Source organism: Thunnus maccoyii, chromosome 20, assembly GCF_910596095.1.
Source record: "Thunnus maccoyii chromosome 20, fThuMac1.1, whole genome shotgun sequence".
NCBI lineage: Eukaryota > Metazoa > Chordata > Actinopteri > Scombriformes > Scombridae > Thunnus > Thunnus maccoyii.
Window position 1 is genome coordinate 5456375 of NC_056552.1, and position 11067 is coordinate 5467441.

Genomic DNA, 11067 nt, shown 5'->3' on the forward strand with positions numbered 1-11067 from the left:
GCCTTACAACAATGCCGCCGCACCAGCTGGTACTGTACACGTCTCAATCAGAATGCATTTGCAGATTATGAATTAAACTGAAGTTACCAATTAAATACTTGACTTTTTAATCCATTTCTTACCACACAATGCCCTTAATAAACATCAACATCCTGCAATAAGTGAATGTGAGACTTATTAAACAGTCACAAAATCCATTGAGAGTAAATAATTTGTGTGTTGACATGATTTATTTATGTATGACAATAACCTTAAATAAAGGAATCGCTGATGTTTTTACAGCACAGTCCGTTCAAAACTTCCACCGAGAGGCTGAGGTGCACTGAAACCAGTCCAGACTCCTTCGTTCAACAAGAGCCGCGGCGCTTCTACAGGCACACTGGTTAGATTCAGAGGAATTTAGTGCCAATTAAACTGCTCCACTCAACAACTTTCTCCAATCCTAAAAAGCTGAACCTCCGGGTGAATTTTGGTGCTGAAATAAATTTTCAAGTGTGCAAACTCCCACGGTCCCGCATCTTTCCCAGGCGGCTGCTAATCAGCGAGGTAACAAGTCCCAGTGAGTTCTTCTGAAGCTCTACGTGGCCTCCTCGGCTTTAGGAGCCTCCTCGGCGCTCTGCTGTTTGACGTACTGCTGCAGCAGCGCCGACAGATGAGCCGGGTGTCGCTGCAGCATGGCGGCCGTGCGCGAGGTCAGCATCGTCAGCCCGCTCACCAGCTCGCCCCTGACGACGGACACCGACGGCAGTTTGGAGTAGCTCACCACGCCCTGAGCGCTCAGCAGCGTGTTGTCTATGCAGGCGCCTGTTGAGACATGAGAAGAGCGGTGATGAGGGAGCTGCCTTCATCGCAGTCTGGTAAAGAAGAAGCTCATGAACATCATCACATCACAGCTGCTCTGCAGGGAAATAATGGACTGATCCAACTTTTGCACTGATATTAAATTACTTTGGGATTTATGACTGTTGGTCAGATAAAACAAGAAGTCTGATGAGATAAATTTGAGTTCTGGTGACTTCAGATAAATATTTGTAATGATGGACATAATTTATAGCTAAATATACAATTTATTTATGTGTCACAGCTGCAATAAAACTGTTCTTTCAGGCAAAAAAGTTGCAACCACTAAACAAGTGTAGTATATTACCAGTTTACTCGTTTAGTAGCTGCGTCACCAATGAGATGATGTTATGAAACAAAACCATTGTTGCACCTTTATTCTGTCCTACGCAGTGATGATTGTTATCTGAGTAGATTACATGGCAGCAGATTAGATCCACACACCGTTTACAAAGGAAAAAACAAAAGAATCATTATTACATCTTTATCAGTGTCTCTACTTATGAAGATGTAATATCGAAACATTTGACTTATCTTATTTTTTTGCACAATGTTGTGAGATGCAAATAATCTTCTGAAGAGGATTTCTTTCCTCTTCAGAGTCTTTTAATGATTTTATGAAACTAAATTTTCCTTACTGATAATCAGACATGACAATAATTCTCTAACTTAAGCTGTAACTTTCAAAAACATTTAGTTTGACCACTTAAACTTATTATTTTCCTCTGCAAACACACAGAACAGGAGCAATAAAGTCTCCAGTTCTGCTGGTTTTTTTGAGAATTTTCCTTTTTTATATCATGGTAAACTGAATGTCTTTGTAATTTGGAAAGCTGGTAGGAAAGATCTCATCATGTGCTCTCTAGAAAAACAGACATTTATTTGTATTTTATAAACTAAACAAGTTATCAGTTAATTAAGATAATAATCATCCGATTAATAAACGGAAGGTTACACAACAGTCTTATCAACTGCTTCTTGGCCTTTGGTGATTCTCAGTTTATACGTTCAGGAAGTCTCTCACCGCGTTTGCGCAATCTTTGTTTGCAGCACCCGTAAATTATGATTCTGCATTCTTAAAGTTCCTCTTTGCTCGCATAAGTTAGAGATAAAAACATACCGAGGAGCGTCATCTGTGGGCTGGATCTCAAAGTCGACAGCATCTCCTTCGCCTTCGCCTCTTTACACACGAACAGAACCGTTGGACCGATGAACAGAGGAGCCATGTTGGAGTAAACACTCTCCAGCAGGAACGACCGCATCACCTGGAAACGAGCACGGTTGAAGATCAGATTAACCTTTGATGATCCCACAAAGGAACATGTGCTAAAAAAAATGAATATTTAAGAGCAAGATGTGTGTTTTATGTGAAGGAAACACTGCAGATCTCAGTCAAACTCTTCTCAACCTTTGATTAATGGTTATTTTACTCATGTGCAGTAGTTTCAAAACTGCAGAGTTGATGAGAAAAAGTATGGATTTCACAAATAAATCAATTATAATATTCCAAAATAAATTAAAAAAAAACAGAATGTTTGCATATAAAACAATATCTGGGAACCGTCACTGTCTGTTTTAACATTTTACTTTAAAACTTTATGTTCAAAGTTTTTCCCACAAACAGTTTTAAGGCTCTTCAGTAGTTAAAACGGTTTTGTGCTGCTCAAATTAAAACCTCTGGATGATGGATGTTGTTTCGTATCAGTTTTTACCTGGTTGGGGAAGAACTTGACGGTGATGTTATGTTTATGAAGTCTGTGCTTCAGGATCATCATGTCCTCAGCGCTGCTGGCGTTGTTCTGAACCACAGCGACCATCTTACAGTCCTGGAACACGTTCTTCAAATCCTTCTTCATGAGTAAAACCAAATCGCTCTCCTGATAGAAGGACAGAGAAGAGTTTGAAGCCGATTTCAGTAAAACATTAGTATTTATTCCCTACTTTTACCTATAACATCACCCACAGTGTTTATATAGTTCTGGTGAGGACTGAGCTGGTTTCATTTGGGGTTTTTCGACATTTTTGCTACACCTTTCTTCGAGGAATGGTTTAAATAAGAAATTCATATAAAGAATACGAATCTAACTAGTCATTTAACGCCAACTTTCAGTACTTAAACAGAAAAGTGTGACGGGGATCCAGCAATAGTTCAAAACACCCACACACAGTCAGCACTTACTGCAAATTTAATTGACAGCTATACGTTTCAGTCTAGTGACCTTTATCAGTCATTTCACTCAGCAAATGACAACAGGCCTGCGTATGTATTGTATATAAGCACCAACAGAACAATCTGCCAATCTGAAGACAAAATAATCAATAAATCTTATAGGAAAAACACACCTGGGTCACATCATCAGGTGATTTTTCCCTCAAATTCTCTAATAAAGTGTAAAAGCTGTCAGTACTTGACAGGTTTTGATATTTAGTGCGACAGACACATTTTAGTCAGTACCAAAAAAGAATTAATGGACCCTTCTACATATATATACTTTCTCCAAGCAAATTATTCCACTGACTGACTTATGTGGAGAGAATGAACAGCTGTAGCGTGTAAATCCTGGTGAAATTACAGGTTAATGTCTGATAATCTCACATCAGTCTAACATGTGAGATATCTATTCTAGACTAGCAAACAATACAGTGCAAAAGGCATAAAGTTTGATAATTAGAACAGTATTTCTGGTACATAATCTATATCAAGGTACTTGTGAGATTTTGCCCTTTAAGTAATTTATCTGCCACTGTAAAGCCGCAACAGTAGCGACAGAGTACGGAGGAGCCTGTGACGTAAGCACGTGTCAACAGTGTTTTTGTAATTACTCTCACTGCCAGAAGGGGGAGACAAAAGTCCTGCACTCCAGCTTTAAAGAGACAGGAGGTAAAACGGCCTGTTTCAGACAGAGGCTGAACTGAGGGGCAGCATAAAGAGCCAGTATGAGATAAATAAGGATTTTTTTTAAACTGTGAATCATGCAAAGCGACTCTAGTGGAGTCCCAGAATGAAAACATAGAGCTGGAAATGAGCATAATAGATCCCCTTTAACTTTCCCCTTAACCCCTTAAATGTGAATCGTAAGCTGACTTCAGCATCACTATATTCTGGCTCTTGACCCTTCATATTTAGTGAAATGATGAGAAAAAGGGGATGAATGTTACCTTTATTGGGCCTTTGTTGGTGTCTGATGGATAGGCTCCTGGAGGAACCACCCGTGTAGGAGGGATGTACTGAGTGACAGCCAGGAGCTTCTGTTTCAGGATGTGCATGGGCTTCTTGTGGCGAGTCACAGCCTTGGAGCCGTGCCGGACACTCTGTGTGAGGGGAAGCCATCCTGAAAACACACAAACACCAACAAACACATGTTAAACATCTGCCGATAGCAGCTCCACTGGCTGTGAATGAAAACCGGCTCTGCTAACATTAGCTGAGTTTAACAGTTTAACTGACACATTATAATTAATACTGCGAGCGTTGACTGGCTCCAGAAAACATGACACTAAATAATAATTTACTACAGACAGATAGTTTATGTTAGAAAGGTAGTATTGACTCAACATTACCCTGTTTCGGTAGTAATTTTGCACACAAGGTCGCCGCCATGTCTGACAGGAAAACGGTTTTCAGGAAGTGACGATAGCTGCAAATGCTGCATTCACTGTCATGTCGGGAGAAAGACAATCACACCAGATAATAGTGGCAAAACAATCCTGAATTAGCTTTTTTTTTATCGTGTTACTTATTTGCAGTGATGAAAAGTAACTGAATATATATACTCAAGTACTGTATCAAAGTACTATTTTGAAGTACTTGTACTTTACTTGAGTATTTCCATTTGATGCTACATTATACTTCCACTCCACTACATTTCAGAGGGAAATATTTACTTTCTACTCCACTACATTTATTTGACAGCTTTAGTTACTTTTCAGATGAAGATTTGACACAATGGATAATATAACAAGCTTTTAAAATACAACACATTGTTGAAGATGAAACCAGTGGTTTCCAACCTTTTTGGCTTTTGACGTCTTACAAAAAGCAGTGTGTAGTCGGGGTCACATTTCACATGTCTATGAGTTGTTAACAGCTCCACCAAATAGTGATTTTTCCCTCTAAACTTCGCACATGCTTTCATTTCAATAAATGTTCAAATGATCCAATATTTCACCAAAAATCAAAGATTAGAGAAAAAGTCCAAAAACTGATCAGATTTGTCTATCAGAACTTTGTTTTTTCTTCTTTCCTCTCCCATTAATCATCTCACGACCCCGCAGATTTATCTGGTGACCCTTTGGAGGGGCCCGACCCCTATGTTAGGAACCACTGGACTGAACTAGCTAACTGTATATAAAGTTGTTGAAACTAGCTCCACCTCAAGCAGCTACAACAGTAACATTCTGCTCTAACACTGATGCTTCACTATTAATAATCTAATGATGTCATATATAATAATATATCAGTCAGAGGGACCAAACCACTACTTTTACTGCAATACTTTAACTACATCAAGCTCATAATACTTACGTACTTTTACTCTAGTAGGATTTTTATAAAGGACTTTTACTTGTAATGGAGTATTTTTACATACTTTTACTTAAGTAAAGAATCTGTGTACTTCTTACACCGCTGTTTATTTGAATATTGTTAACAAGTGAATCCATAGACAAACGTATATTGCGTATATTAAATAATGTATATTAATTAGCTAAATCTTTATGCATTCATGTTAATATTGAGTTGTATTTAGATGTAATTGCCATCTGTAGTAGCTTTGTTCACACATATGCAGTTATTTTTTAATGTGGGATATGTAGCTTTCAGTAATCCCCTAAATATGATGTTTTTAACCGGAGGATACAACTATGACAATGGCGGTAACGGTTTTCCCGCTCGGTGGTCATCTGTACGACATGACTTGAATGCAGCGTCATGCATCGCTGTGTAGTTTTAATCATCGGTATCATCGCTTTACGGGTTTTTGGTGGTAAAATCAAATCTACTGTGTACACAAACTCTATATTTCCACTCAGCCAAAGGTTAAGTTTGAGATTGTGACTTTAAAAATCGGTAAAAATCGGTGTTAAACCTCAAAATGTGTCCCTGTTCCACAACTCATCGCGCGTTTTCATAATGTTTTTACGTAATGCAGAATGCGCCGTTACGTCAGTACCAATTTGACAAGCATGAGGCGCATACTCAGTAAGGATTTATTGAGACATACCAGTTTATTTGGTAGATATCTTCCGTCCCAAACCTCTCTGACATTTGGCCGCCAGAGTGATTTTGCACTGAAATTCACCAGAAAAGCGACGAGTGACCGCACAAGCATGGACCTGAGTGACATGAGGAAGAAATACAAAGGAGACGAGGAGGTGAGCGCTCAAAAGACTTGAGTAATCTGCAAGACATATACTGAGTCTTATACCTTAACCAGCTGTTCAGCAAGGTCAAAGTGCCATAAATCCAATGTTAGATGCACATATACTATATGTGCAATGTGTAGCCTGCTATTTTTATCTAATCCAACTGTTTTAAGTGCATTGTAGGGCTGCAAACCAATGAATATTTTCATTGTCGATTCATCTGTGTATCGACTTGTGTTTTGCCGATATCAGTGCAAACATTTTACATCTTATTTTGAGGATTGTGAACATGTTTTTGTACAGAACATTTTCTCATTCAACCGAAGAAGCCAAATGTTGTCTAAACGGAAGTAGCTTGTACAAGAAGTTCACATAAAAAACAGTTTAAAATTGGTAAAATTATCATTTAATGATAAAATAATACATTATCTGAATCAAGGTCACAAATTTGACCAATGGTAGTTTTTGGTATTGAGGGTTTTTTTTTCATATTTGGTGACACAGACGCATTTTAGTCAGTACTAGGGCTACAACTAAGTATTATTTTCATTATTGATTCAACGATTGATTATTTTCACGATTAATCGATTAGTTGTGGTGAAAAATGTCAATCGCTGTTTCCTTAAGCCCAAGATACAACTATAAAATGTCTTGTTTTGTCCCGTCCAACAGTCCACAACCCAAATATATTCAGTTTACTATCACAGAGGACCAGAAACCAGAAACCAGAAAATATTCACAATTTAGAAGCTGGAACCAGAGAATTTGCACATTTTCCTCTAAAAAAAAATCACTCAAAACGATTATCAAACTCTGAACGACCAATCGATTAATTGACTTCTTGTTGCAGCTCTAGTACAATATGTGATCCACTGTTTTCATGCTCTCTGCTCTGTAGATGTTTCTTGATTGTACAGCATATTTAGAAATGTTAAATCTGAAGTTTATGTCAGACTAGTGGTGTCTGTTTCCTTGTGCATTTATATACAGTTGATTATTTTCTTCTCAGTGCTTCGAGGAGAGTCAGCTTGTGTCTCTGGATCCAGTCAAGCAATTTGGAAACTGGTTTGATGACGCCACAAAGTGCCCTGCAATTGGAGAGGCCAACGCTATGTGCATCTCCACAGCCACCAAGTAGGTTAACACACCACCTGAGATGAATGTGATGATTAACTTTCACAGGTGTCACAATCCAGTGTCAACTTTTGTTGTGTTTCTGTCTGTACAGAGACGGACGCCCATCTGCCCGCATGGTCCTCCTCAAAGGTTACAGCAACGAAGGTTTTAGATTCTTTACAAACTACGAGAGCCGGAAGGGTAATGAGCTGGTTAGTAACTCGTCTCTTTCTGACAATCTGGACTCTTTGTGCCTCTTTAAGTGATCTTGTGTGGCCTTAAAACTCACTAAATAAGGTCACTGTCAAATCTTATCTAAAGTTAGCACTGTGAATTGGTGTCTTCCTCATACTGGCTCACCTGTATAGCTGCTTCTGTTTTGTTTAGTTTAGTCTTTCACTCTTTAATGTCCTGCATGGGATCATTTAGCTTGTAACGTGGCAAAAACAGACACATTTGCAGACTCATCCAACAGAAAACCAATAAAAACCATCAAATACAACAAGTAATAAACAATAGTAGTAGAAAAATAACAGGTGAGTGCAATTAAATCAGATAAAACTAACAAATAACTGTTGTAACTATGATTTACAGTCCTTACTCTTTAAATTGCTCTGGCATAACTTGCAAATGTGTAAAATTATATATCTCAGGAGTCATATGGCAATAATAATAATTATAATAGTAATAAAGTTTATTTATATCAGCAATAACAACATGCTTCACAAGGCCAGATGTAAAAGGAACAGAATACAATAACAAATACATACATGACAATATGCTAAATACAGGAAAACTGCATGATAAGAGGATCAAGTTGATCTTTAACAAAACAGACTGAAAGATATAAAACAGGATATTTGCTTACAACAACATAAAAATGGCCTCTGAGTTGATGACTGACGAAGGTCAATGACTGAAATATTATTTTTTCAGTACACTATGTGCTTCCTTTGTGTGATTTGGTGTTTAACTCTTTAATGTCGGCCCTAACGATCTGTCCTTCATCCACAGGAGAGTAATCCATACGCGTGTTTAGTCTTCTACTGGGAGCCTCTTAACCGACAGGTACGAGTGCAGCATCACCTACTGTCTCATTGATATCATTTCAGTGGATTTTTTTTTTCTTATATAATTAATATGAATGTATTTGAATTCTGGTTTGCAGATTCGTATTGAGGGCAACGTGGAGCGGATCCCCTATCAGAGCTCTTGTGATTACTTCCACTCACGACCAAAGAGCAGCCAGATCGGGGCCGTTGTGAGCAGACAAAGCACTCCTGTTCCCAACAGAGATGTAAGGAACAAAAATATATTAAGTTATAGGTGACATATAAATGCTGAAGGCTGAATTTCATCGTGTCCTTTCTTTTAGTATCTAAGGCAGAAAAATGCGGAACTAGAGGAGAAATACAAGGATACAGAAGTGCCTATGCCTGACTACTGGTAAGCACTAAAACACACTAAAAGTGAATAAGCTTTGATATATTTTTACCTTTTTAAGATTCTTGTTCACAATGTTCAGACTGTCTCGTGACATGCTTCGCTAACAGGGGCGGCTACATCGTCAAGCCTTACTTGATCGAGTTCTGGCAGGGTCAGACCAACAGACTCCACGACCGCATCGTCTTCACCAAGCCGAAGGACGGAGAGACCGAGCTGGGAGAGTTTCAGCACGCCGCCGAGGGCGACTGGGTTTACCAGCGACTGTCTCCATGAGAAGTATGTCAACAAGATGTCATATACAGGACAAGACTGACATTTCATCTAGAATATGAACTCATCATTGATTAAAAAAAAAAAATCTTCGTCTTTACCTCATTTGAAGTTACCGCTCATGTAGGTGCTAATGGGAACTATTTGATGTGGATTAAATAGGTGCTACTGTAACTCACCAACAAGGCCAAACATCATTGTGTTTCATTGAACCTAACAGTGAGAAGTTCTGGTTGTCAGTAAAGGTTTTTCCACTATAACTGTGGATAAGAAAGATGTGATGCAACCTAACCGCCGTACAGATTTACAGTTGCCATGTGTTATGAAATGAAAAGCTGCTGGCTGTGTGATTTACAGGAAGTGCACTGACCGCCACAGGAGAGCAAACTCCAGCTGGTCTTGTTCAATAATCATTGACAGTAAAAGTCGGTCATTCGACAGCATTGTCTTGAACTGTTTTGAAAAGCACAATGTTCACTTTTAATTCATTTTTAATGTTGACATAAGTGGTAATACTTTACTTCATGGATCTCTAATTTCCCAATAATTTAATAAGGAAGGTTATTTGGTACTGATTATAAGGAAAATGGGGGATTATTTAGTTGAGTTGAACTTATTAGCATTTTTTGAATTTCCAGAGGAATTTCCTTGAAATAATGGCTCAATTTATACGCAAATATTAATCTGTGATTATTTTATTATTGGAAACTTTATACTCCATACGTGTTGACTTGTATACTTGCCTGTGGACAAATTTCAATGCCTAAAATATTCTCTATCTTATAATAGCAATTGGAAGTACACTGAACAGCTGTCTCCATTTTCCCTATAATTAGTTCCAAATTATGTACAGTTGTCCTTTCCAGGAACCTTCATATGACTTTAAAGTTACATAATCCCCTTTTTAGGGAATTATAGGGATATATGGCACTTGTAAAATAAAGTGTTTCCAAATTATTCATATAGCCTTGACATCTGACTTATATTCATTATGTGTTGATGTATCTATGACCGTGGGTCCAACTGCCTTCTAATAATGACATTAAAAGAGCTGATGATGTTGATTGTGCCAACTGTCATGTGCATTATGAATGTCTTGTACTGTTTGAGAATAATATTGATGTTTATTGTTTACTGATGGAGGAATATATTTTTTTCTGTCTTGAATTACAGCCAGTAATAAAGTTTAATTTGTAACTCAGGACTAAGTGTGTTTTGTGGCCAGCAGATGTCAGCAGTGCAACATTTGAGAATATGAAAGATCAATGAAACAGAAGTATTTTCAGACTCAACAGAAGAAATATACCGTAGTCACTGGAAACACTGCCAGCTGATTAGAGGGTTTTTATGGATGACTAAATAGCACTTTCAGTCAGTCTGTGAACTGACGTATTGTACTGAATGTCTTATCACAAAATGTAGAAGCAAGGCACCTGCTATCAAATGTCAGTGTCTGATTACTATCTCCATGTCAACAAAACCAGCCAACACAGACTCAGATGAAATAACAGACTTGCCCCGGTGAACCAAAAAGAATGATGTCACACAGATTAACATGTGGTAACTGCTCAGTATGTTGTGTTTTTCCCTCCATATGTTTACATAAGGAGGGTAGTTTATTAAAAAGCAATCGGATAACACCAAAATATTGATTCATGTGAGTTTAAATGATTAATATCAGCTAGCTTTAGCTTATAATTGTTAATAATTATGATATGATGTATGTAATGGTCACTTGATTTATGGTTGAAAAACATTGATTTGTGCTATCTTAAGTCAGCCAACAACCTCATAATATTTTTAGCTTATTGCTATGGAGATATGAATAACAGTTAATCAAAACAGTTTTGAGCCACTAGAATGCACTTTGGACATAAATAGCAAGCTATGAGTTAGCACGCTGACAAGTAATGTTAGCATAACCGTTTAAAACTAATGAGTTAAAGCAAAAAGGGAAACCACTAAATTAGCTTCTTTAAAATTGAATAAATACTCTAACGAAAATTTGCCTAAGAAAAATAAAAAATATTC

At 37.7% G+C, this 11067-nt stretch overlaps 2 protein-coding genes across 2 annotated transcripts; one reads left to right on the forward strand and one right to left on the reverse strand.

The window, feature by feature from the left end:
• Nucleotides 1–211: 211 nt before the first annotated feature.
• mrpl10 (mitochondrial ribosomal protein L10) lies at nucleotides 212–6150 on the reverse strand. Its single transcript, XM_042398217.1, has 6 exons — nucleotides 6063–6150; nucleotides 4402–4496; nucleotides 4000–4172; nucleotides 2553–2717; nucleotides 1961–2105; nucleotides 212–804 (listed from the first exon to the last, which is right to left on the reverse strand). Exons 1-6 carry the CDS (start codon nucleotides 6104–6106, stop codon nucleotides 578–580), a joined length of 849 nt encoding a protein of 282 aa, XP_042254151.1. The 5' UTR covers nucleotides 6107–6150; the 3' UTR covers nucleotides 212–577.
• pnpo (pyridoxamine 5'-phosphate oxidase) lies at nucleotides 5758–10237 on the forward strand. The gene is made up of 7 exons (XM_042398216.1): nucleotides 5758–6213; nucleotides 7214–7338; nucleotides 7433–7532; nucleotides 8335–8388; nucleotides 8489–8617; nucleotides 8696–8766; nucleotides 8874–10237. The coding sequence occupies exons 1-7, from the start codon at nucleotides 5992–5994 to the stop codon at nucleotides 9037–9039; spliced, it is 867 nt and encodes a 288-aa protein (XP_042254150.1). The 5' UTR covers nucleotides 5758–5991; the 3' UTR covers nucleotides 9040–10237.
• The last annotated feature ends 830 nt before the right edge of the window (nucleotides 10238–11067 follow it).

Coding starts and splice junctions, on each gene's coding strand:
- pnpo (XM_042398216.1), top strand. CDS start 5,992: ATGCGCCGTTACGTCAGTACCAATTTGACAAGCATGAGGCGCATACTC. Junction 8,618..8,695: donor CTCCTGTTCCCAACAGAGAT/GTAAGGAACAAA, acceptor CCTTTCTTTTAG/TATCTAAGGCAGAAAAATGC. Junction 8,767..8,873: donor GTGCCTATGCCTGACTACTG/GTAAGCACTAAA, acceptor CTTCGCTAACAG/GGGCGGCTACATCGTCAAGC.
- mrpl10 (XM_042398217.1), bottom strand. CDS start 6,106: ATGTCAGAGAGGTTTGGGACGGAAGATATCTACCAAATAAACTG. Junction 4,497..6,062: donor GATATCTACCAAATAAACTG/GTATGTCTCAAT, acceptor CCGACATGACAG/TGAATGCAGCATTTGCAGCT. Junction 805..1,960: donor CCCACAGATGACGCTCCTCG/GTATGTTTTTAT, acceptor ATGTCTCAACAG/GCGCCTGCATAGACAACACG.